The following is a 27854-nucleotide window of genomic DNA, read 5'->3' as shown; positions in this document are numbered from 1 at the left end:
CCAAGTTCATGGTATACGAAGGTCCAATGAAGACTGACCCCTTGGACACATTTTCTTGAAGGTGTAGAAGAGCAAGCATGGGCCTCAAAGTCCAAAAGACCTGGTGTTGAATTCTGGCATTTCATTACAAATTCTGTGACTGTGGACAGATTCCTTAATCTATCTGAGCCTTAATCTATTCTCTTATGTGTATTAAGACTATTACTTAACTGACCAAGTTACAAAGATTAAATGCATCTAGCAGGGTACTTAGCATATAGTAAGTTTTCAAAAACATTCATCCTCTTATAGCATTTAAACCTTTCATATGCTTAAAGGCCAACTCAATCTCCTCTGGCTCCATGTGAAGCTCTTTTTGACCACTCCATCCTACACCATTCATATTCTCTGAACTCTTAATGTACCTACCTAAACATAATTTTGCTCTCAAGGATATATTATTCCTTAATATACACTCATGCTTACTATGTGTACATTTGATGTCTTGTATCATGTGAGCACCTAGGGGCATGTACCTTTTTTTATGATATTCACAGTTCTTAACACAATATTGAGCACATAACTAAGACAGTCACTGATGACTTAGAATGCTGTTATTTTATGATCTAATATTCCCTATAGTTCTCCTAACTCTACCAATTAGCTGATTAAGAAACTGAACAAGAGGCCGGGCGTGGTGGCTCACGCCTGTAATCCAAGCACTTTGGAGGCCAAGGTGGGTGGATCACCTGAAGTCAGGAGTTCAAGACCAGCCTGACCAACATGGTCAAACCCTGTCTTTGAAATAATATATAAAAATTTATTAAAAAAAGAAAAAGAAAGAAACTGAACAAGAGAAGTTAAATGGCTTGCCTAAGAAGACATAAATTGTGAGCTTAGCTGAAGAGTAAACTAGGTATCCTGTCTTGCAACCCAGGGAACTTTATACCTTGTACCTGCTGCTCTTGTGTGGAGTGCCAGAGAGGAGGTGCACAAAGGGACTTCACATGCCAAAAAATATCTGCATTCTCTATATTAAAACATTTAAATGGAATGGGATAGATAGGCTCATCTGCAAAGTGATCCAACCACAAAAGAGGGTCTTTGGTAGCTTTACACTCAAGTAGATCAACAGACATTCTTCTGCTGCCCTCTTATGGGCATAGAAGATCACTACACATGAGCTTATTTTCATTTGAGAAATAATTTTATTCAATAAACATTTACCCATCATCTTCTATGTACTAGGCTCTGCGGTGTGAAGAAAACCCCTCAAAAAGCTCCCAACGTAGTAATGAAAAACAACAACATACCATTTAATTAGTTAGTAAACAGATCCTAAAACAGTGTTACAAAAAAAAACCAAAAAAACAATGAAGACAGAATACTAATTTTAGCCTGGGGCTCAGGTGTAGTAGGGTAGTCCCGCAGTAGATTTTAATTTGCAGGAGTTCTTAACGGTACAAATACAATTTTGTCAGGCAGAGAGGGTGAGAAAAAGCTATACCAGAAAGAAGGTCATGCGTGGACAAGGGAAGAGGGTCATGAAAGTAAAACGTACAGGAAATAGGCCTGATCTTTCTACCTGAGTAAAGTGATGTAATTACCAGGAAGAAGAGTTGAGAGAAAGGGATAAGATAAGAAAAATAGAGAGAAAAATATAGTCCTGAGTAGGCTGAATTCAGAGTTTGGTGAGTACTCTCTCCACAGGACTAAAATAAACTAATGATCAGCAGGATTTTCTATACTGCCTGACTCAGTATATGTTTGAATTCTGTCCAGAAATTGGTCCTCTGAACAAGATCAATTAGAAAACTTCTCATATACATGGAAAAACATTAACTTCCATTAATATTCAATCTGATTGTACAGTGAGTAGTAAACAACTTTTACCCATACCTGATCAAACTAGTCTCTTCATTTCGTAATTTCAAAGGCCAACTCAAGTTGTAATCTGCCCCTTCACCTACGTAAACCAGCTTCTTTCTGTAATTGCCCTAAATATCCAATAATGCTTTTTTCTGTTTTACTTATTAAAACATGTATTACGTAATATTTAAGGCAAACAAAAAAGATATAAATAATAATAGAACCATCACCTGTGTCTTACCATCCAATTTAAGAATAATAGTGCCAATTCCAGTTTCTTCTTAAAAAGGGAAGCATATGCCAGGCGCAGTGGCTCATGCCTGTAATCCCAGCACTCTGGGAGGCTGAGGTGGGCAGATCACCAGGTCAGGAGTTTAAGACCAGCTTGACCAACATGGTGAAACCCCGTTTCTACTAAAAATACAAAAATTAGCCAGGCATGGTGGTGGGCACCTGTAATCCCAGCTACTCAGGAGGCTGAGGCAGGAGAATTGCTTGAACCCTGGAGACAGAGGTTGCAGTGAGCTGAAATTGTGCCACTTGCCTTCCAGCCTGGGGAACAGAGCAAGACTCTGTCTAAAAAAAAAAGACAGAGAAGCATGTTTCTACTTCTTGAAACTCTTAATTGTCCTCTGCTACCTTACTATCTTCTGGTACCCTGATCTTTATTAGTCAGTGCACATGTTTAAATTCACTAGGAATATGAAGAAATGATATTTCTAGAGAAGTTTCAAACTGGTTATATCTTATTCTTACCACTTGCCTTCTCCCCCTTTTCAAACCATACCACCAAATCATGTAAGCAACCAAGCCAGTTTCCCAAAAGCATGCAACTAGGACATTAAAGCTATCAAAGGAAGAAATTTTACCTGCTGCTTCTGACATTCCATGCCCAGCACCTGCTGATGTCTCAACTCAGCACACCGGAGTTAGCCTCCAAACACAGAGAATGCTAGTAAAGTATGACAGAGGCTTGTCTCAATACCCCAGAACACCCAGATCAACTTCCTGTGCCTCTGATTTCCATAAAACCAGGAATAGCAAGGAACTCTACTGCCAGATCAAATCATTCCAGGTGAGAGGAGGTCAAGCTATCTCAGACACACCTTGCCACACACCTGTGCAGCAACTTTCCCAGAAGCCCAATTTTCAACAAACGGGTAGCCACTCCTCTGGCTAGCCTTCCCTAGTAAACACCGGAGCCCATTTTATGAGATTGTACCAGCAACTGTCTTTTTCTAACATTGGAAAATCAACTGCTAAAAGAGAAGGGAAGGTTGAATGAGGGCTCAAAATTCTGGTCCCTCCTACATGTCACCAATACTCACAGCTCTGAAAAAAGAACCACTTTATCAGAAGATTAACCACAAAAACATGGCCGATAAGGGCTTTGAGTAGCAGGTGTTAGGTGAATGTGTCTAAACTCTAAGTGGCTGGGAATTGGGATAAAACTACCAGAGGTTCTGCCACATAAGGAAATACATTCTTGTCCTTTCTTCTAAATGCACGTGTCCTGAGGGGGAGGGGAAACACTTTAAGCTTACTCCTGAACTGTTAAGTCGTGAGCTGAGAAACTGCATAGCGAATACCCTTGTCTCTGGAAAATGAAGTGAGATGGTGTTGGCAACAGCCATGTTTAGCAACAGAAATAGGGAAAAAAGAAAATAGACTCTTTTATTCAAGACTCTAAATCTCATTGCTTTAACTCTTAGTAGACATTATCCAGGCCTTCCTTTCCAGAACTGTTTGGTGGAGCTAAATAGTACTAACGTTATTTTTAAACACCTTTATTGAGACATAATTCATATATCCATTAGGTGTATCATTTAAAGATTTTTAGTATATTCAGAGTTATGCGATCATCACTATAACCGATTTTAAAACATGCTCAACCTAGTAGCAAAAGTATCCACTACTGCATAGTATGGAGTGTACTTGTTTGGGAGACAACAGAAATTGACCTCCCTAACTTAGCCAGGAAAGAAATCTGTGGGAGGGAATTACTAGTATTTTTAACATAAAGAATATCATCGGGATAGGAGGCCCAGGCTCTAACTCTCCTGCAAGGGTCAACTGCTACCATTATCACATTTAGCTCACTAGTTGTTGCCTCAAATAAATGTTCAAATGCTTAGATTCCTGGACACCAACCACTTGGTGAGGGGAGAAAAGGTGTAAGAAGGTACCTGTGTATGGCTGCCACTTACTATGTCACCACAGTGGAGATTTTCCCTTAGAGCCGCAGAAAACAATGTATGGCATTGTAAATAATTGGTAAAGAGATCAGAGGCAGGACAAGTGAGCTTACATTTAAAAATTAAGTCTCCTAAACTTGAGATATGGAATCCCTATAGCATACAGGTTTTAAAAATTAAATAAATAAAACAACCTAAAATCTAAAATGGTACTAATATTTAGCATTTTAAGGTAGATCTTATTTCCAAATGTGTATTAGCTCTGAAGAAGCATGGATCTTAATGAAAGTCATAAAAGCATTTCACTGATAATGACATAAATAATTGTTACATATATCTCTAAGTTGTTTTGTAGTTTGCAAAGTACTTTCACATAGTCTGTCTCATTTGATCCTCATAATAGCTCCATTAGATAGGTTGGGAAAAATCAAGGTTACTCATAAGTTATTTTTAATCCTCATATACATACAAACAAGGTAAGCATTATCCCTTTTTTACATCTGAGGCAAGAGTCAGAAAGGGAACTCACACACACAAAAAATCACACAAATAAGAGGCTGAACTGGATTCTTCTTTTTTTTTTTTTTTTTAAGAGCTGGGGGTCTCACTATATTACCCAGGCTGGTCTTGAGTTCTTGGCATCAAGTGATCCTCCTGCCTCAGCCTCCTGAGTAGCTGGGACTACAGGTGTCAGCCACCATGGCCCGTTTGAACTGAAACTCAGAAATCAATACTGTGCATTTCCCACTAAGTCCAGACATTCACAGTTATCTAGGGGTAGCCTCTTCTCTTACGCAGCAACATATCATCATTATTCTTTCAAAGAGACATATTATGAAAAAAAATTACATAGAGGTGCCATATGACACTGAAAACTGTTTGTAAGGTATATTCAGTCTGGTGAAGCCTCTTGTCATTCTGCTACCTAAGGATTAGGGCCAAAGCACTAAAAAGATTGCCTTTTTTCTTTCTATACCAGAATTGTTCAGAGTCCCACAGCATAATCCTAATTATATAAGCAATCCAAAGACCTCCAGAATGGTAATATAGTAGAAATGTACCTACTGCTACATACGTTTCACTTTCTTCCTGTTCAATATTCATATAGGAAGAAAGAGCTTATTTATATCAGTAGAGAAAAAGCTTGCGAGGGGCAGCATGGCTGCAGACTTTTAGATAACTAATCACTTTAGAGCAAAAATGGAGAAAGATTGGAGTAATCTGTGGAAGCTCTTTTCTAGAGTACCTTTTTGAATTGACAACTATCGGTCTTTAGCTTGGACACAAAGGAACAAATCAAATGACTTTTAAAAACCATAACTCAAGAGTTTAAATTCTTGATTTAAATTTTGAACATTCCAAAGATGATGCCAAGTTAATCTGCTGACAGCTTCACATTAGTAGGTATAACTACCTAGCTTATAAAGACCCCAAGGGACTGAAGAAGGCTGGTAAGTGTGGTATATGACTCAGCCAGTACTCACTGTATGTGACCAAGCAAAGCAGAGTCATACGTAATGTGAGCTATTTGGGAGAGACAATTGTAGTTTATTGTGGAGAAAAATTATTTTTAACCATTTCTACAAAGAAAAGAGCACTCATAAAAAAGATGTAAAAATTCAGGGTTGGGTGAGAGAGAAAAAGCTAAAGGAGTAACAAGAGAATCAAAGGCAGACACTATCAGACTCTAATATTAGCAAAGGGAATTGTTTGCTAACATTTTGTTGCTAAGGAAAACTTAGAGCTTTGGAAAATGAACCCAACCACTACACTAGTGTGACAGCTGCTGTCTGGCCCTGGTATTCCTGCAGAGCTATGTGCCAACAGCTTGCCACTTGCCATTTCTATACTGTCAAATCAGTCTCTTTATAATCAGATGACCTTGTTGGTTTCTACAGTTCTCATAAGCAATCCAAAGACTGAATAGCAGTTATCAAAATGCCATGAAGATAGAGACTGTTGCGTTCTGAGCTGTGGCTAGCCCCTGAATCAAAACCTTTATTCTGAATGGATAATACTTAAATTCAAAAGAATAGTCAGTGAATTCAACAAGGAGAAAAAGAAGGCCTAGGTGATGGTCTGCATTTTACCTCTGACTCAAAGTGTCATGTTAAGCAAATGACTCTATGCTCTTAGGGCCTCAGCATTCCTATTTATAAAATAGGGAGCATATGTTCTATTCCTTTCCATCATGTAAAGAGAATACATTTAAACACACTTGAGCTTTTCAGTGGGGGGAAAAAGGAACTTCACAAATCCAAGATTATGCCCTTCTTAAAAGGAATAAACTGTTTTGGAAGTTCTGTCCTATGTATGCAAAACCATAAATTATCTAGAATCCTGTAAATCTTGAATCTCTATTATATTTACTCTTCAATGATCAGGCCTTCTTCACAGACTTACATCATAAGAAAGGCTGTTGTCACTATAATTAATTTTCCTTCATGCCCTCCTGCCCCCTCTGCCCCATTATAACAGTAATCCTTTATCATTCTGGAACTTTGGAAAATACAAAAATAAAAATAAAAAGTATCCATGATACTCCCAAAAATCCAATATCAACATTTCCATGTTTATTACTATTTGGCATTACATTATATTCTTTTACATCTAGCTTTGTTCATTTAGCAACATATGTGTAGTTAACAAACTGAGTAAAGAACTGTTAGCACAAAGGTGTAAAGCTGAGACTGATCACTGGCCAATTGGTATGCACATACCCACTTATCCCCACTTAAGATAAAATATTCTCAGAAAAGGAGAGCCAGCTGTGCAATTTAATGGTAAGACCCACTCCCCAATTGAAGTGCTCTAATTACCCTGCAAATGGAGATCATTCCTGAGAGAGAATCTTCTACGACACTTAGGTCTTGCTGTGGCCAGTTTTAAAGCCCCATTTATCCCAATGCTCAATAATTGTTTAAAATTAGACCTGTGAACACAGGCTTCAGGCTTTTATCAAGGTTTCCCAGTAGAAGTCAAAATGCTTCCACAAAGAGCTGATTACAGAGAAAGCTGCAGCTTCAAGAGAATTAGCATCCAGCATGCTCTTTCAGAAGGAAAATTTAGCTGTTTTCAAAACATCTGTTTTTTTTTTTCTTTCAGTTTATGCTTGTCTAGCCAGAGAAACTAAATGGCTTTAATTCTGTAAAGGCTTAAATGATATGTTTTATTTGATCAAGTCATTCCCCTGCTGAAAATCCCTCAATTGTATTCTATAGCTTCGAGAATAGAAATTCAAATTTCTTAGCGTAGCATAGACAAAAATCTACACAATTTGGTTCCTGCCTACCCCTCTAGCTTGACAATTTCCAAAGTTTCTCCAGTGGAATACCAGTCTTGGGTTTCTTTGAAAAACAAAACAAAACTACTAGAGGGACTACGAAATTTGGAAAATGGTGCAAATCCCCCAACCACTCCCATGTTCTACTCCACCCCACTCCCCAGAGAGGAATGACTGAGAAGGCTTCTGAGTGATCCTATTTAATTTTGTTTAATCCATTGTTCCCAAATTCATTTGGCCACAGAATATTATTTTTCCTTCATCTAAATCTATTCCACAAAAGACACTTTCAGAAATGCTAGCCTGGCCACATCTGCTCCCAGCTTCAGGCATTCTGAACTTGTTTGTTTCCTGAATTTCTCATGTTTCTTCTCAAATACCATCCTCCTATTACGACTTAGTTAGCTTCCAGTTGCCTTTCAAAACTCAACTCCAGTCACCTCCTCTGGTAAGCCTTCCTTGTCACCCTATTCAATCTAATTTAGATTCGTCTCCTCTCTGCTTTCATAGCAATCTATACATATCTTTATCACATCACTTAACAAATGTACTATATGATGTACTTGTTTGCCTTCCCATAATAGTTATATCCTCAAGGGCAGAAAAAAATGTTTGGTTTTACATCCTTAATGCCTCTGTGCCTGGCACATGGCAGTCTCTCAATAAATAGTTGTTAGGTGCTTTATATATGTGAGTTGCCACTTAAACAAGATTCTATATAGATAATACTATTTTGCAAAATCTTATATTTTAAAAACCATTCCTGATTCATTTACCTAACTGTTCCTATATGTGTTTCTATCTGCAGTACAGCTGGTCAACTGTAATTCTTGTTATCTATTCTAATAATAGTTTGAGGTTTCTTTCTGCAATAAAGTTTCATTAAGTTTTATTACATGTTAGTCTGCATCTATGAGTTTATCTTAGAACTCTCCCTCATGGTGACCTTCAGTGTTAATGTTTTATGTGAGTTCATCTTTGCTGGAAACTGTTTTTATAGTTTACAGTCTTTTACTCTGGGTTGCAGATGTGTTCCTTCAAGGTGGTTTTGAATTTACTTGTGTCAGGGCCCCAGAGTTTTAAGAGTACAGATCCAGTTTCTGTATTAAATCCTGGGCTTGGGATTTCCAAACTATATGAATAGTGAAAATTTCTCACAAATGAGTTGTCTATCCCAACCCACACCCTTGTATACATTTTCTTCCTTACCACTTCTTTGAGCTATGGGCTAAGAAAGCTTTTTATGAATTAGGCAGTCCTTTGAGATTTCTAGCTTGATACAGTTTTTTAGTTACAGCTTGCAGCCTTAGTAGGTCCAGAGCATGCTTTCTACACACACATGGCATTAAAATCTGAGCATCCAGACCTTGTAGTCTACATATAGGTCTGACACCAACATTGGGCCAAACTACTCAGGCTTTTGAGTACTCTTCACTTTTGTCATCTGGGGGTTCCCTATTATTTTTCTGAATTCAACTATGAATTTCTGTTCATAATGGGCAAGGGAGCCTTATAAGTTCAATCTATCACATTGGAATCATCCTCCTAAACATTATTTTGAAACCATTCACTTTTTTTTTTTTTTTTTTTTTGATGGAGTCTTGCTCTGTTGCTTAGTTTGGAGTGCACTGGCATGATCTCAGCTCACTGCAACCTCTGCCTCCCAGGTTCAAGCGATTCTACTGCCTCAGCTTCCCGAGTAGCTGGGATTGCAGATGTGTGTGATCACTCCCAGCTAATTTTTGCATTTTTAGTGGGAACGGGATTTTACTGTGTTGACCAGGAGGCAGAACTCCTGACCTCAAGTGATCCACCCTCCTCAGCCTCCCAAAGTGCTGGGATTACAGACATGAGTCACCGTGCCTGGTCAAGATCATTCACTTTTGTCTAACTCTTCTACCATTATCTCAATGCAAGCCACTGTTCTCTCTCATGACCATTTCTTCTGCAATGGTTTCCTTAACTGGTCATCTCACATCCATTCTTGTCTATTTTTCTTCGTCCAATTCATATGTAATACTGGAGCCACAGTTTAAAAGCCAGAACTTTAAAAACTATAGGTCAGATCATGCTACTTTTTGCTTAAAATCTTCTAATGGCACATGACCCAGAAATTCTATTCTTAGGTATATAACCAACAGAAATGAAACCAGATGTCCACGCAAAAACCTCTACACAAATGCTCATGGTAACATTATTCATAATAAATAAAAGGTGGAAACAACTCAAGTGTCCATCAACTTATTAATGAACAAACAAAATGTGGCATTATCTATACGATGGAGTATTATTCACCTGTTTAAAGGAATAAAGTACTGATACATGCAATCATAGGGATGAACCTTGAAAACGTTCTATTAAATAGAAGTCAGTCAGTGACTAAAGACCATATTTTTATTCCATTTATATAAAATGTCCAAAATAAGTAAGTCTATAGATAAAAAGTAGATCAGTGGTTGCTTAGGCCTAGGGGAAATAAGGAGACTGTGGGGAATAGCTACAGGGTGCAGGATTTCTCTTTAAGGCGATGAAAATGTTCTGTAAGTTACTGTGATGATGGTTGCACTTACCTGTGAATATACTAAAAACCACCGCATTGTACACTTTAAACTGGTGAATTGTATGGTATGTGAATTCTCTCTCTACATATATATGTATATGATATATGTATGTATATAGCTCCTACCCGCTCCTCAAGCTTCATCCTAGACCTCTCTTTCTCTATTCTTAGTCACAATGCCTTCTCTCAGTTTTTCCAAAAGATCAAGAACCCTTCTACCTTAGTGTCTTTTCAATTGCCAGACCTTTTGTTTGGAATCCTCATTCCCTTCTCCTCATGTAACTATTACTTAACCAGCAGATCTCAGTTTGAGCAGTATCACACCCTCATGAAAGCCTTCTTTTATCCTCCAGGAGAAGACAAACCTTTTTTTTTCTTTTTTTAGAGACAGGGTCATGATCTGTGGCTGAGGCTGGACTACAGAGGTGTTATCATAGTTCATGGTAGTCTCACACTCCCGGACTCAAGAGCTCTTCTGGTCTCAGGCTCTTAAGCAGCTGGGAGTGTGTGCCACCACCCAGTTAATTTCTTTTAATTTTTGTCTTGCTATGTTGTGTAGGCTAGTCTTGAGCTCCTGGTCTCAAGTGATCCTTCCAACTTGGTCTCCCAAAGTGCCAGGATTATAGGTGTGAGCCACCATACCTGACCAATAAGGGAAGTCTGTCAGCAGATCTTCAGTAAGACACTGTTATAACAACTCATACTACTTCTTTATATTACACAAATATTCATAATAACTAAAAGGTGGAAACATTTAACATTTGTCTTTTTCACTAGCATATTTGTTTCACAGGGCTCACTTCATATTTGTCTGGTTCACTGATATATCACCTGGGCTTCTCATAGCATCTGGCAACAGGTACTTCAAAATATTCAATAATTATTTTGAAGATGAATGAATGCTAGAACATATCCAGTGAACGAGTCCAACAGCTCTACATCTAACATCTCCCTACTTATTTATCTTGTGCCATTCCTAAAATGCACTTATCTTGACCTGTGCTTGATGTACCACATTCAACTAATATTAATAATACTCACTAATATTAATATTCACTAATATTTTAACTATTTGATTCATATATCTTGTCTCTGCAGCAGGTACTATCTTATTGATTGTAGGTTACAACATTTCCAGAAGGCAGTAAAACTAAGTTTCCCAAATAACAGTTCATGCAACTAGGTATTTAACAATGCAGTTTGATAAAGAACCTGATTTCCCCACTCTTTCTGGGATCATACTCTTAATGAGGAATTTACCTCATTTTACTTCTCTCAGCTCAGGAAGACTTTTTTAAAGAGAGTTTTTGTCAGCTAATGAAAAGATTACTTTTGCATTTAGTTTCTAGGTGAAACTAACAGTATCTAAATTACATTTGAGCTATTAAGTATATAAGCATTTACTATTCAAGATTGATTTAATACTATTTCCTTGGCTGGAGACCAATTTTAAAAAGACAGTAATTGGCTCTGAAAACTGTTAGCCCAGAAAATTCGTTTCCTTCCCTTTTATGTAAAGAAATGAAAAAAAAAAAAAAAAAAAAAAAAAAAAGGAAGAAAGGAAGGAAAATAAAAAAAGAAAAACACTATTTTCCAACTCAACATCTTCTTTAACTTCCTTCTCAAAATATGTCTTTATATAAAAAAAAGTTTCTTTACAATAGACACATAAAAGCTGTCCTTATAATAAGCAGACATAAAAAGTTTAATTTGTATTGTATCTTGTAGATAAGACTTTCATACTTACTACATGTCCATACACACTCACATGGGACCTGACGGCTTCACTGCTGAATTTTACCAAACAGTTAAAGAAGAATTAGTACCAACCTTACTCAAACTATTCTGAAAAACAGAAAACAAAGGAATACTTCCAAACTCATCTGATAAGGCCAGCATTACCTTGATACCAGTCAGACAAAGACACATCAAAAAAAAAGAAAGCTATAGCCAATACCAGCAAACCAAGTTCAACAACACATTACAAAGATAATTCACCATGACCAAGTGGGATTTATCCCAGGGATGCAAGGATGCTTCAAAGATATACAAATCAATCAATGTGATACAGCATATTGACAGAATGAAGGATTAAAAACCTTATGATCATTTCAATTGATGCTGAAATAGCATTTGATAACATTCAGCACCCTTTCATCATAAAAACCCTCAAAAAACTGGGTATAGAAGGAACATATTTCCACATTAAATACCATATATGACAAACCCATAGCTATTATCATACTGAATGGGGAAAAACTGAAAGCCTTTCCTCTAAGATGTGAAACAAGACAAGGATGTGCACTTTCAACCACTGTTATTCAATATAGTGCTGGAAGTCCTACCTAGAGCAATCAGACAAGATAAAGTTATAGGCCGGGCACAGTGGCTCATGCCTATAATCCTAGCATTTTGGAAGGCCGAGGTGGGAAAATGGATTGAGCCCAGGAGTTTGAGACCAGCTTGGGCAACACAGTGAAATCCCATCTCTATTTAAAAAACGAGAGAGAGAGAGAGAGAGTGAGAGAGAGAGAGAGAGAAATAAATGATATCCAAATTGGAAAGGAAGAAGTCAAATTACCCTTGTTTGCAGATAATATGATCTTACATTTGGAAAAACCTAAAGACTTGACCAAAAAAAACGATTAGAACTGAAAAATTCAGTAAAGTTGAAGAATTCAAAATCAACATACAAAAGTCAGTAGCATTTTTATCTGCCAACAGTGAATGACCTGAAAAAGAAATCAAGAAAGTAAACCCATTTACAATAGTTACAAATAAAACAAAATACCTAGGAATTAATCAAAGAACTAAAAGATCTTTAGAACAAAAACTAAAGAAAATAAACAGCACACAAAAAAAGGATATTCCATGTTCATGGACTGGAAGAATCAATATTGTTAAAATGTCCATACTACCCAAAGCAATCTACAGATTAAATGCAATCCCTATCAAAATACCAACGACATTCTTCACAGATATAGAGAAAATAATCCTAAAATTCATATGGAACCACAAAAGACTCAGAATAGTGAAGCCACCCTAAGCAAAAAGAACAAAAGAATAACATTACCTGACTTCAAATTATACTACAAAGCTATTATAACCAAAGCAACATAGTACTGACATAAAAACAGACACATAGACCAATGGAACAGAGTAAAGAAATCAGAAATAAATCCATACATCTACAGTGAGCTTATTTTTGACAAAGGTGCCAAGAACATACATTGGAAAAAAGACAATCTCTTGGTACACACAAAATATTAAAGTGCCTTCTTTGGATATTCAAAATAATATGAAGTCAAACTGAAATCTAAATTTTGATAAGATTTCACTTTGTCTAATCTTAACAAGGGATAACTATAGCCTTAGTTTTTAAGTACATTTGAAACTTCCAAATGGAGTACATTCTATTTTTTAACACTTCCTCAAGTAGGAGAAAAGGGCCCATTCTTGCTTGGTCACATTTTCCAAGGTTTCTCTTAACCCTGACAATCAAAAAGTTTTTCTTAGCTTCCACCTTACATCTCTTTTATGTCAATTCACAATGTTTTCTTATACCTTCTCTCTAAAGAAATTAAAGAATAACTAGTCACTATTCTTTTACCATATCATCACATACTATTCATTTCCTTTTCTGGTATTCTACTCAAATTAATCAAAACTTTATATCCTTCCATTTCTTTGAGCCTTGTGTCATACTGTTACCTTTCTTTGCTGCCAGAGAAGTCAACATAGACTATCCATAACAAAACAAAAGACCCTTCTCTGTGCTTCACTTCACAGGTTCTCCATCACAAAATGGAGAAATAATGCCTAACAACTGTCTCTATCACAAGACAAACAAAAAAAGATATGCCTAAATCCATAGCGGCATAAGTGTCTATGCTAAATAATCAGAAACAATTGAGGTCTCCACCAAAAACCGATTGCTCAGAGGCAAAAGACAGAACATAATATAAAGGTATATTTTGATAAATGTATTTGAAGTTGTGAAAAACACTTTATGCCCATTCCTTTATCTTCTACCTTGAAGCAGAGCCCCACAAATGAAATCAGTAATCCAACATACCTCCTCTTCTCCCTGGCTTCCACAGAGGAGTCTGTTCCAGTAACGGAGAGCACAGGAGTAGTTGTAACCCCATTGGCAGTGCTTGGCAGAGGGTGATTGGTAATCACACAAAGCGGGGTGCTAGAAGAGACATTGTCTGCTGTTTTCTCTGCTGTGGAGTCAGTCTGGGATTTGTGAGGAATCCTGAAATCAAAAAAGATACAAGCAGAAAGGAAATGGTAAGTCATGCTATACAATAAAGCACTGGCACAGAGACAGAGGATTAAAGAGAGGTTCAAATAGGAAATCTTGCTCTAATTTTGTTTTTTGTTTTTTAATTTTGAGCTCCTACAACTTGGAATAGTATAATTACACATTTAGTCTGACATCCTTTGCCTGAGGAGTTACATTTTATGAGACTTGTATGTGTACGTGTGTGCCTGAGATTTTATTTTAACAAAAATCATTAGCTATGGTACAAGGCGAGATAGTGACATATGTAAGAGTGCTTTAAATGACTCCCCAGTAGCATCTGGTCTCCACACATGCACACGGACACAGGGCCTCTCTACACAAGAAAAAGACACTAAAGTCACTTACGATATTAGTCTCCACCTGTTCCTTAATTCTTGGCAGTGGGAGTCTTTGTGGTAGTCCTCAGCCTAGATTTGATGACCATCTTCTTGAATTATCCAGAGACAACTGATACTCTAAAACCTCGGTATGCTTAGTTCTCCCTTACCTAGTTTAGCAACTGTTCTTTCTTTCCATTTAACCAAATGCCTAATTGTCTATATTCATAACTGCAAAAGTGAGAAATTGAAACAAAAACCAAATCGGATTCTATAAGTAACCTTAACTACAGACTTTTCAACAGCAAGCTGTATAATTAAATTCATTTACATGAAAACAAGATCTTTGTTTCTTAACAAAGAGTTGGGAGCAACCATTGGCTCTCCACCCAAAAAGCTATCATTTGTGATGTCACAGCTGTTGCTGGGGTAACAGAGATCCAAAATTGATACAGAGATGGAGAAAGCAATGAAAAGCACAAATATTAAAAATCTATTTTTGCCACCTACTCACAATTATTACCTATGAAATGTTCACAGATAGCTCTAAGCTTACTTCCAAATAATCACATTACGAGCTTGAAAAAAATAATCAAAATATAAAAACCTAAATATGGTATCTAGATGCAAATATAAAAACAGAATATTTTAAAAGATAGAGGTAGTATCTAAAAAACACAAGCTACTTCTACAGAAGCAATTAATAACTAAGAAAAAAGGTGAAATTTTATAGTCATTTTATTTTTTTATAGTCATTTTTTAAATTAAAAAAGTAAAGGCAAAAAATTCCTCAGACTTACCAGATATGAGTCTATAGGAAGTACTAATAAATTAGCTAGACACACAGCTATAAAAAATTACACTTTAACCAAATCTTACCTGAAGTTCTTTTTAGGTTAATAACATGTTTTGGTCTCACTGTAATTTCCTATGCTGTTGAAATGCCCAGGATTTAATTTCATTAAATTACATAATAGGACTTTTACTATTACTTTAATATGCAGTGTCATTTTATAAGTAGATTGTTAGAATAAGAACAGTCCTAGAGCAGAGATCAGAGGATATACAATGGAGTAGAATAAATATGGGCTTTGGAAATACTTGGGGCTACATTTAAGCAAATGTACCTTCTCTGATCTCTTCTTCATTGATAAAATAAAGATAATGGCACCTTAAAATACAGGGTTCTTGTAATGATTAAATAATGTCTGTAGAACACCTAAAATCGTGCCTGGGATAAAATATAAACTCGGCAGAAACAAACAGTGACAAAATAGATAAGAGTTTTGAAATAGACAAATCTAGGTTCAAATCCTACCTCAGTTCCTCACTAGCTGTGTGACCTTCGGCAGATGATTAACCTTTTGGTCTGAGTTTCCTCATCTATAAAATAATACTTCCTATAATAGGGGGCTTATTATAAGACAATAAGTGATATACGTATGCATGAGACAGCTAGTTGTCTAACCCATATCCATTGTCCCTCTTCTTTATGAACTGAATGCCTATATTATTGAGGGCAGCAATGTACCCAGTTAAAAATCCACACTTTTGGGCTGGGTGTGGTGGCTCACACCTATAATCCCAGCACTCTGGGATTATAGTGGGCGGGTCACCTGAGGTCGGGAGTTCGAGACCAGCCTAACCAACATGGAGAAACCCTGTCTCTACTAAAAATACAAAAATTAGCTGGGCATGGTGGCGCAGGCCTGTAATCCCAGGTACTCAGGGGGCTGAGGCAGGAAAATCGCTTGAACCTGGGAGGCAGAGGCTGCACTGAGCCGAGATCTGCCACTACACTCCAGCTTGGGCAACAAGAGTGAAACTCTGTCTTAAAAGAAAAATAAAACACAAAAAACAAAAACAAAAAGCCCCATACTTCTCAGTCTCCTGGCCACTAGAGGTATCTAATGAGACATATGCAGGCAACTAGTACTACTGGGAAAATTCTCAGTTCAGCGGCATTCTTTTTTTATCTGCTTCCCCCTTTCCTCCTTCTTCCTTAGAGTGTAGCCATGATGGCTAGAGCTCCAGGAGTTATTCTGGACCATAGGGCAACCCATGGAAATGGCAGCCATGATGCAAGACCTGTGGAGCAGAAAGAACCTGGATCCTTTAATGACTATGGAGCTACTAAGCCAGCTCTGCATATTTCTGGATTTTCTTAAGTGCAAAATAAATAAATAAATAAATAACCTTTAACTTATTTAAGCCACTACTATTTAGATTTATCATTACATGTGAGCAAACTAAACCCCAATATAATTTTTATATACTACCTAACCAAATGCCTGTCACATAATAGGGTCCAACAAATGGCAGCTGGAATTATTTTGTCTCAGTTGCAGCTTTTTTTTCCCCCAGACAGAGTGTCACTCTGTCTTCCAGGCTGGAGTGCAGTGACGCAATCTCAGCTCACTGCAACCTCTGCCTCCCAGTTGAAGCGATTCTCCTGCCTCAGCCTCCTGAGTAGCTGGGATTACAGGCACCTGCCACTGTGCCTGGCCAATTTTTTTGTATTTTTAGTAGAGGCGGGGTTTCACCATCTTAGGCTGGTCTTGAACTCCTGACCTTGTGATCCACCCACCTTGGCCTCCCAAAGTGCTGGGATTACAGGCATGAGCCATTGTGTCCGGCCCAGCTGCAGCTCTTAATAGTTATAGTAATATATATATAAAAAATTATGAGACTTGTAATATATATATAATTACATATATAATACATATAATTACATATATAATGTACATTATATATGTCAAATATAATATAGTAACAATAACTTCTCTGTGTTTCTTCATCTATGGTGATAATAATTAACATGTCTATGCAACTGGATCATTACGGGACCTAATAAATTTACTCATAATTATACAGTATTATTAACAATCCATCATAAACCCTTCCCTCCTGGCTGAATTAATGATCATCACTTATTTTAGGGAAAGAAATCTAGTAAAATGACAAATATCAATCAAGTAGCACCAACACTGGCATTCTTGCAACAACACTATCATTAAGATTTTTTCATTTTCTTTATCAGTTGTAGACACAGACCCAAAAAAAAGGAGACCCTTTGCCACCACACATAAAGGATTAAAAGCCACAGTTAAAACGACAAAGTCCTAATATACTTTCACAGTGACCCTCTACCATGGTATCCCGTAGATGAACTAGAAACCAGGAAGATACTGCCCCAAGAACACAGTTTAGACAAGCACAAATCTCTCCCTTCTTACAGGGTATCCAGCAAAACACTCTCATTGGCTGGGAGTTTTCAGAAGGCTATCACAGGCTTTTGGAAAATGAGCTAGCTTTCTTTCTGATTCGGGTTTGTACGCCATTTAAAAGACTAAATACAAGAGATTCCTATTATAATTACTGGAAAATTAATAGAAGTAAAATATGAAAATATTTTCAATATTCGATTTACCACAATGGTATGACCCTTAAATTGTAATCACAACTGGGAAGGTTGTTGAGAGATAAAATGAGTCATCTTAAGCTGATGTCCAAACACCAAGTACAATTATACATACACTTTAATTATTCAATATGCAACTGTTGACTGGCTAATAAAAGTCAAAGCAAAAACATCCTCATTAAATTTCAGACATTTTCTCAGGAATTCTAACGTCTTTCTATAGTGATAACGTCTCTTTGGTTCAAATTTCATGTGTTTTCAGGGGCATTAACTTTGATGAATGCAACTCAAATGGCTCCAAGAAGCCTTACCTGCCATGATGTACAGATGCAGTAGTGTTTGCACTGATTGGTGCAGGGCAAGAAGAGGCAGGTTGCCACTGGCTGCCCCGAGAGGTAGATGAACCAATGGTAATGGGTGAGGTAGCAGGAGATGAATTGCGATTGGCTGAAATGTAGGGACTTGTGGGGTCACTACTCCTACCAAATGAAGCACTGCAAAACAGCACACAGTCACTTTCTTCAGGACATGCTGCTCACCCACCATTTCCCAGCACCACCTTCCCACCCAGATTGTGCACTTAAAAGGAATATAGACTAAAGAAAGGTATGACAACTGGGAAGTGAAGTGATCAACTCCAGCTAGAGCTGAGTCACTGGTAGCAGCAAGTAGGCAATCAACGAAAGAATGAAGGAATCATCACTCTTTGAAGGATGGTCTTTTTGGTCAATCATCCAAAAGAGTGAAGGAATATGGAGGAAGAGAGATGATACTGAATGAGGGAAAGCAGGAAAGTAGATTTTATGATAAGAGGGGAGGCTAAGAAAGGGAATAATAGGAAACAGGATAATTCTATTAGAGCAAATAATTCCCAACCAACCCAAGGCAAATAATCATGCAACCCCAAATGTCTACCTGATATAGAATTAGCACTGTAAAAGCTAAAGTAAGACCAGAGAATTTGGAGAGGTTGTGGAGTAGAAATTTAAATTTTAAAAGCGGAAAAGAGTAAAGAAGCTCTGTGAAAAAAATGACTTTGAGAACTGCAGTTATTCAGCCTAAAGCAAAATTGCCTTTGGGAGGATTTAAAGTTTTAATTCTAGAAAGTAATACTGTATGAGCAATAAAAGGCAACTTTTATTTGTTTCAATTGAAGACAGGTAAGAACCATCTCACTTGCAGCAAAAAATTATTTGGGTTCAAATTTTAAAAATATTTCTTGACTATAATAGAAATGAGACACTTGGGGGGATAACCAAAAAAAGCTATAAAGCTTTCCTTGGAAAAGAAGTATTTTAATATGGGCCATATGAAAGGAATTTCTGCCTAAACACAAGAGATGAACTAGAAAATGGAATGTATACGAAGGTTTGGCATAGCTGGGAAATGACAAATTTCTCCTCACACTTGCTCTTTTAAATGGTGATGGCATATGATTCTTTCCTTTTAAAAAGATCACAAGATAGGCTTTTATAAAATTAAGAAGTGCTTTAGGGTTACAGGAGAAGAGCTTTGGAAATCCAAGGTATGAAGCAAGTTGTAGATCTTTTCCTCAAAAAGTGCTCACATCATTAAGCATGGTTTTGATCCTAAATGGAGGCAACCCTTCCCTTCACTGTTCACAATAACTTTGCCAAACTACATCTATCAAACCAAATGCCTCTCAACCAATTTGCTGATTATTTGGATCACAAAAATCAACAACCTCACCACAGAATAACTCCATGCCTGGAAATTAAATGCCAGCTTTCTCCCTTCCCTTGATCTAGAACATTATTTTCTTAGAAAAGTTTTATTGATCTTGGATCCAACCATAAGGAATAATAATGCATCTAGGAATACCAAGGCCTTAGCCATTAAGACAAATAGGTGACAGCCTCATAAAGCAAGAAACACCTCTTTTGTATAATGAAGCATCAGTGAGATCATCAAACTTTCATACTTTCAAAGTTGAGCCCTTTCTTACAGAATATATCTACAGAACTGAAGAACATTAAAAGGCAACAGTGGCTGTGTGTTTTATAGCTATTTCCCATGTTCCAACATTGACAAGTCTCCCTGTCAAGTGGAAATAAGTGTTGATTCCAAAAAGTTAATCTGCGCATTTAGTCTATGGCCAGGGCCTGTTTCTAAGGTAGCCAACCAATCATCTAAAAAACCACTGTGTGAGGAGACAGTGGGAAGGGTTAAGTGGAAGTGAAGAAAGAATTCAAAGTAAGCAATAATAAACAGATTCTTCCACATTAGCAGCAAAGTTCAAATTAATATATTAAGTATATTTTATAGCTTAATGGCTCTGGCAAAGGTGCTTGGTTTGCTGGCTAGTATGTGGCAAAGAAAATAATTGCAGAAAAGGGAATATAGATGAGAAAAGAAGGAAACCCATGTACCTTCTCTGCATCAAACTGGCGAGTTTCACATCTTGATGGATCTGAGGGCCATTAAAGTCATAAGAAAAAAAAACAACTCAAGTCCCTAAATTAACAGGCTTTAGTATGAAACTTCTTTAATGCAATAGAAAACTGTCCCCATTTCCCACCCCTCACCACCCTATAGTGTCCCTCCCTTCCTTTCCCCAAAAATATTACATGGGATGAGAGCTACTCTACTTCAGAAAAGGGGGAACCAGCTACAGGACAAGGATAACTTAAATTCAGTCTTGCTCAGAGATTACTGAAAGTCCCTTCTGACTAAAAATTTTAATAAGACAGAGAGGATGAAATATAAAGCCAGATCTGTAATAAGAACCTGAAATTAGCTTACTTTAATTCAATTATTAAGAGAATAAATTATTTTATTTTTAAATTATTCAAGATGTTAATTCTAAGAAATCTAAAAGTAATTCATTTTGATTCATTTCTATGGTGTTAATTGGACATAAAAAGGCATGCAATTATTACCCATATTCCCATGGCTAGAGTGAAAGAAACACCTCCCACCCCCTTTGAGCCTGGTACCTTTTCAAGTAGGTTGATACATAAGTGGAGGGAGCAATTGTCTGTGGGGTTTCATTTCCCTTTGCTTCATCCCTCCATAGCTGCCGGGTATAGGAGCCACTCCTCACTAGATTAACAGCTGATTCTCTGTAGAAGCATGAAAGAAAAACAAAACACTGATTCCTACCACCAGTTTTTGTCCATGATACAATACAGAGAGAGAAGTGCAAGACAGGCAAACTCTAATATGGCTAATAGACACATTTTTCAGGTGATTCTGTTTTATATACCTGTTTTCTGTACAGAATAGAAGTATTACTGTCTGCTTTCTTTTCTCAACTTTGAACCAATTAATTTCAACAGGTACCAAAGTCCTCATGTCAAAGGTCTCTAACGCTTTTGTAATGAGAAGTCACTTTTGATCCTTATTTAAAAAGTGCTTTGCGGCTGGGCATGGTAGTTCACAATTCCAGCACTTTGAGAGGCCAAGGCAGGCAGATCACTTGAGGTCAGGAGTTTGAGACCAGCCTGGCCAACATGGTGAAACCCCATCTCTACTAAAAATACAAAAAAATTAGTCAGGCATGGTGGCACATGCTTGTACCTGGGAGGCTGAGGCATGAGAATCGCTTGAACCCAGGAAGCAGAGGCTGCAACAAGCTGAGATCATGCCACTGCACTCCAGCCTGGGTGACAGAGTGAGACTGTTTCAAAAAATAAAGGAAAAAAAGTGTGTTGCAATCTGTCTCAGTGTAGGTGGCTTTTAGGTTAAGCAGAGAAGGAAATGATGGGGGAAGATGAAGAAGTTCATTACCAGGAAAAAAGGTTACTACAGAAGGGGAAAGGGAAGGAAGACTTGCTGGAAGCCTCTTTAGCATTATAAATGAAAAGGTATCCAGGAAAGTGCTGCAGTAGGATTTCTGATCCACAATTGGTAACTCAGGGTCTTTGTTACAAAAGCTATGGGTCTCCATGCTTCACAAGGTTCTCTAGCACAATCCTTCTCAAACATTAATTGTATTAATATTTCAATAAGCCAGGAAATTTCGTTAAAATACAGATTCTAATTCTGTAGGTCTGGAGTAGGACCTGAGATTCTGCAGTCCTAACAAGCACCCAGGCTAGGAGCAGTGGTTCATGCCTAACAATCCCAGCACTTTGAGAGGGCAAGTCAGGAGGACTGCTTGAGGCCTGGAGTTTGAGACCACCCTGGGAAACAGCAAAACCCTGTTACTATTAAAAACATTTTTTTTTAATAAAAATAAAATGTACCTGGGTGATGCCAATGCTGCTGGCTAAAGTTTGAGATCACGTTTTGCCCTGAGATGCAGCAATACTTCAAAATCCCTATATTTATTTTAACTAATTAGGAAGACTTTAATTTTACCTTCTGGCAAATTAGAATTTGGTCAATTTAACTGAATAACATTATATTAGTGTTTACTATGTGTTAGGCACTGTGCTAGGAACTAGGAGTCCTTGAAAAACCAGACAGACACAGACCCTACCTTTACAGAGCCTGCTGGAGGATTAAAACTAATCTGTGTGGAAAAATCGGGGACGACTTCCTAAAGACAGTAATGTCTAAGCTGGAGTTAGAATTTGAAGAATAAAGAACTGGCATAGCAAGGATAAAAGAGTCGAGAGGCGTTCTAAGCAGAAGGAACAAAGAATTCATAATGTGGTAAGGCCACCTGAGGGAAAAAATCGGAAGAGTAATGGCCAGGAGATGACTATAATGAGCAGACCTAAGAGGATGAGAACCATCTTTTGCCCAATGTTAGGATTACCTGTTCTCCTTTTCTTCAATGTCACTTGTACTATTGAGCTTCCGGGGTGCTAGTGAACTAATATAGCTTTTGTTTTCTCTCTCCTGTAAAATAAAAACAAGTAAAGCACAAGAAAGGTACAATACTGGCACAATGTAAAACATTTTGAGTAGAAAAGTAGAAGTTAATATACCTATATAATTTTATTTCTGGATCTAACACTAATTCTATTTTGAGGGGTATTTACAAAAGGTTAGCTTTCAAAAGCTTATTCCTAACTTTCTTCCATAAAAAAACAGTATGAAGGGAAATCATTCTCATGGGAAAGTCAGGATGAGCAAATAAAGAAACAGCAGCACAAATTACACAAAGCAGCAGCTATGCCAAGAGAGGAGGAGAGCCTTTGAAAAGCCACAAACAGAAAGCTCCACTCTAGTATTCCTGAGGAAATAAGATTTATGCAGTCCCCAGTAGTCCCCAGTACATCTTTTCCTTGAAATACGGCTTCCTTAGGACTATGTACAATAAGTATGCTGCAGTTAATCCAACCAATATGCCTCATCTCTTTGAGTAGTCTCCAGAAATATAAAGCAAGAGGACTGTGATTACAAGATGTGACCCCAGAGGAAAGCACTAAGAGGGTCCTATAAAATCTGGAACTAAAAAGGGGAGAAAATAAAAATTTACTTATCTTGAATGAATACACAAACTATTTGTGAAGTTAGCTTAACCATATTTTCCATATTAAAGAAAGAATGACAAGTTAAAAAATTTTTTTCTAAGTACTAATTTGCCTGAGCTTTATTTGGGTTCAAAGCCCAGGTAAGGGACCTTTGCCTCTAAACATCAGAAGTTTCTTTCAGGAGAACATCTTAGGCCATATTAATTTTTTTTTTTTTTTTGAGACAGGGTCTTACTCTGTCACTCAGGCTGGAGTGCAATGGCCTGGTCTCGGCTCACTGCAACTTCTGCCTCCCCACGTTCAAGTGATTCTTGTGCCTCAGCCTCCTGAGTAGCTGGGATTACAGGCACATGCCACCATGCCTGGCTCATTTTTGTATTTTTACCAGAGATGGACTTCCCCCATGTTGACCAGGCTGGTCTCAAACTCCTGACCTCAAGTGATTCACCCACCTCGGCCTCCCAAAGTGCTGGGATTACAGGCGTGAGCCACCGTGCCCGGCCTTTTTTTTTTTTTTGCAGGGTGGGAGGCTTTATTTCACTGTGGCAAAGAAGGAGCCTATGCAGGGCAGGTTTGGCAGGTGGGGTAGGTGTGGCAGGTGGGGCAGGCAGGGCAGGAGGGGCTGCCCCCAAGCCTATTGAGGAGAAACTGAGGCCAGCCCCAGCACAGACCTAGCCCAGCAGGAGGAGGGCTGGGAGGAAACTGGGTCTGAAGGAATGAGGGCCCCCTTCCTCTAGGCTTTCCTCCTAGAGGGCCTCAGTCCCTCCTCTGGTTGGGCTGCATGACCCCCAATCATTGCTGCCCCCAACCCGGAGGAGGAGGAGGCCAGACCAGGGAGGGCAGTGGACAGAGTCTGGGGGAGTTAGGCAGCACAGGGCAGGGTCCATGGTGTGCAGAGGGGGTGGCGTCCACCTGGGCGGTCAATTTCCGGCAGCAATGACCACAGAGAACACCACACCCCCTAAGGCAACAGCAGTCGCCCCAAACAGCCACTTCCATGGGACTGACCAGGCACCCTTACCAGGGCACTTGGTGGGCAGCCAGCTGGGGTTGCCCAGCATTTTCCAGTACAGGGCAGTCTCCATGCTCCACTGTGCCACGTGTTTCTTCACCAGTTTCAAGAGCTCTGCATGGGTCGTCTTGTTGGAAGGTTCCAGCTTCAGGGCCGCCCTCAGGATGGGGATGGCCTCACTGTACTCGCCCTGCTAGGCCTTTGTAAAAGAGAGCCTTGATGTTGTCTGGATGGTGTTCCAGCACGAGGCTGCAGGAGCCTCAGGAGTGGTCAAGGTTCAGCTGCGAGGCCACCAGATTGTTCAGACACTTCACCTTCAACCACAGAAGCTGCTCCTCCTCTTCGAAAGTCATGTCCACTTTGGCACTGGAGGTGATAGTCTTGATGGTGAGGTCATAGGAGTTGGTGGCCAGAAAAAGTCCTCCTGCTGACAGTGGGCATTGCCACACTCCCACTTCTGGCTGGCCAGGGCCATGCACTCCTGCCCCGTGAGCATCTCCAGGTCAGGCCCGTCCATGGCCGTCTTCGGGGTCACCTCCAGGCACAGGGCTGCGTATATATGGGCTCCTGCCCTGGGGGCCATAGCAGTACTTGGAATCAGCAGAGACCATGACCCTCTCCCCTACGTCCCTGAGTGAGACACTAAGATCCAGGGCCTGGATGACTTCACAGTCACTCAGGGAACACCAGCTCTGGCTCCTCCTGCACCAGTGTGCTGTTCTCTCACGAAATGCAGTGCACGGTCACCACCTGGCCCTTGACTGGTCGGCTGGAACCCGGCAGCCCTGGGACCAGTGTCTTCTTCCTCAACATGTGGGTTCCTTGGGATGTCCAGCCACTCTTCCGGGACAGGAGAAGGGGCAGGCACAGGCTCCATGGCAGTGAGGACTCTCAGGTCGGGGGCCCCAGGCTGCTCAGCCTCCTCTACCGAGGGCTATCCCATATCCTCCAGCAACAGCAGCTCACTCAGGTCATCTTCATCGTCCTCTGAATCCTCGACCCCTCCCAGCACCACGAAGTCCTCAAGTGGTGGACCCTGGCGGGAGGCGGGAGGCGCAGTGGGGGTGAGGGGCTGCGGGGGCTCAGAGGGTTCAGCACAGATGCCATGATGCTGGGGGTATGAGAATTGGCCCTCTGGCTCCAGGACACCTTCCTGGGGTCCTTCCTGTACCCTCCTCCACCATATTAAAATTTTTATGTTTCTGATCCATTTTTTGCTTTAGGTAACAGAGCAAGGAAGAATGAACAAACCAAAAGGAAAAGCTATTTTTAAAGCTTTTTTTTCTTTATTGGCCAAGCAAATAATGGCAAGCAAATAGCTAATTGATTAAACTATCAGTGTGCCTGTCTCCCTTTAAAGGCTTCGCATTTCCAAAATCAAATTAAGGACTAGAAAATATTTTCATTTTTCCTAAGACTGAATTTTCATTGCGAAAAAAAAAGTGCCTTGGAATTCCCCTTTACCCTACCCAAACTGCACCTTATCTTTGTTGTCCAGCAGAGCAGAAATTCGAGGGCTTGAAGAAGAGCGGTAGACGGAAGAGCCTCGGTCCCTTAGAGGTTCCCTGGAATTGGCCACCTCACTCAGCATGTTGTGGCTGCCAGTTTTTCTCAGTCCCAATCTCCATGAAGAAGGAGATTCATCTTTGGGCTCTTCCGGCTTGTTAAAAAGGCCAGAAGAGAACTAAGAAAGAAGCAAATAAAAGAAAAAGAAAGGCTCTGATGATTCTTTCTTAGCATATTTGCCTTTTCCACACTTAACTAAGTTCAGAGAGGCAACACAAGATAGCTAGGAAGAACAAATACATGGCAGGCTTTCTGCCAATGTTCCCTTCCTCACCCAGGAAACCCTAATAACCTCTCCAGGCTCTTTCTTCCTAAGCCAAAAATACCCTCTGATTCTTCACACAGTGCTCCTACCTGACAAAGTTGTTCTGAGAAATTAAACATCGTTTGCTATCCCTGTGCAATTAATAGTGACATGGAACACCAGGAGATTGTATTCTAGTAATATACCTTCTTCTAACTCACTGTGGAACTGAAAATAAGATACTTTACTTCTCTAGGTTTCAACATGCTCATCTGTAAAATAATAATGAGCTTAATCCCTCCTTATAATATGTGGAGACTGGAAAAAATTAGACCAGCTAATTTATCTTTTCATTTTTATTTTTGAAGTAGGGTCTCACTCTGTCACTCAGGCTGGAAGACAGCGGCCTAATCAGGGCTTACTGCAGCCTTGACCACCTGGGCTCAAGTGATCCTCCCACCTCAGCCCACTGAGTAGCTGGGACTACCAGCATGCACCACCATGCCCAGTTAATTTTCTCTAAATTTTAGTAGAGACAAGGTCTCCCTATATTGCCTAGGCTGGTCTCAAACTCCTAAACTCAAACAATTCTCCCACCTCAGCTTCCCAAAGTGCTGTGATTACAGGCATGAGCCCATGCCCAGCCAGGAACGAGCTAATTTATAAATACATTTTAAGGTGCTATGATAAAATGATTTAAGTTAACACTGATAAAAATTCTAGAAGCCACTCCACTCAAATTCTAATTCATAATTTCAAGAAAATTTATTTGCTCTAGAGTAGCAGTTCAGAGAACTTTAGATTTCACTGACCAGGGGGAAAAAAAAAAGAGGTCACACGCCTGTAATCCCAGCACTTTGGGAGGCCGAGGCGGGTGGATCACGAGGTCAAGAGATAGAGACCATCCTGGTCAACATGGTGAAATCCCGTCTCTACTAAAACTGCAAAAAATTAGCTGGGCATGGTGGCGCGTGCCTGTAATCCCAGCTACTCAGGAGGCTGAGGCAGGAGAATTGCCTGAACCCGGGAGGCGGAGGTTGCGGTGAGCCGAGATCGCGCCATTGCACTCCAGCCTGGGTAACAAGAGCGAAATTCTGTCTCAAAAAAAAAAAAGAGGTCAAAGGGTTGCTATGTTTTTATCTTTTAAATTAAATTTTACCAAAAGAGAACAATATTTTCTTAAAAATGAAATTTTAACATCAGAAAAGAAAGCTTTATGGAAAGCTTACATTGTCCTTAATTATCTCATTTTGCCATAAACTAGGGAAACATCATAGACTAGCATTAGGCCAAGGACCTGTACTTTCGGGTACAACTAGTCTTTGGAACACAAGCCAACAGACCCTTCCTGAGGTCCAGGGCCTTTTCAAGAAGACTTCGGCCTTTCTTCTAATACGAGGCTACCTTTACTGCCTGATACAGAGAAACATCAATAAAAATATTAAATCACTCATCTTGAACTCACATATAGATTTTCTCTTTTCATCAGTCATCTGAATGTACACATTTATGTGCTCCTTCCAGCTTTAGGGCTTCAATAATGTCGGCTTTTTACAAGCTACCTGTTTCTAAGGGGGAATATGCCTTTCCCAGCATCATTTAAGTGAGGTAGAGAGTGAGTGAGAGAGAGAGAGAGAGAGAGAGAGAGAGAGAGAGAGAGAGAGAGTGTGTGTGTGTGTGTGTGTGTGTGTGTGTGTGTGTGTGTGTGTGTG

At 39.2% G+C, this 27854-nt stretch overlaps 1 protein-coding gene and 1 pseudogene across 13 annotated transcripts in view; both read right to left on the bottom strand.

Annotated features, from left to right (window-relative positions):
* The window catches only part of PPP1R12B (protein phosphatase 1 regulatory subunit 12B), a 243447-nt gene that overhangs the window by 137211 nt on the left and 78382 nt on the right, over positions 1-27854 (bottom strand). For 6 of the 13 annotated variants that reach the window (XM_032288758.1, XM_032288759.1, XM_032288757.1 and 3 more), the window contains 5 exons: positions 25813-26016; positions 22660-22742; positions 20891-21016; positions 18245-18427; positions 13962-14144 (listed from right to left, as the gene is read on the bottom strand). In XM_032288758.1, the coding sequence (XP_032144649.1) occupies positions 13962-14144; positions 18245-18427; positions 20891-21016; positions 22660-22742; positions 25813-26016 (779 nt within the window). Of the gene's footprint in view, positions 1-2717; positions 4603-13961; positions 14145-18244; positions 18428-18449; positions 20365-20890; positions 21017-22659; positions 22743-25812; positions 26017-27854 lie in introns of those variants that run through there. The other 7 variants (XM_032288762.1, XM_032288761.1, XR_004272132.1 and 4 more) reach the window with 6 other exon arrangements.
* Positions 23780-25802, bottom strand: LOC116558707 (annotated as a pseudogene).

Source organism: Sapajus apella, unplaced genomic scaffold, assembly GCF_009761245.1.
Source record: "Sapajus apella isolate SASKATOON/1434 unplaced genomic scaffold, GSC_monkey_1.0 scaffold22, whole genome shotgun sequence".
Taxonomy (NCBI): domain Eukaryota; kingdom Metazoa; phylum Chordata; class Mammalia; order Primates; family Cebidae; genus Sapajus; species Sapajus apella.
This window is presented reverse-complemented; position numbering and strand designations above follow the sequence as displayed.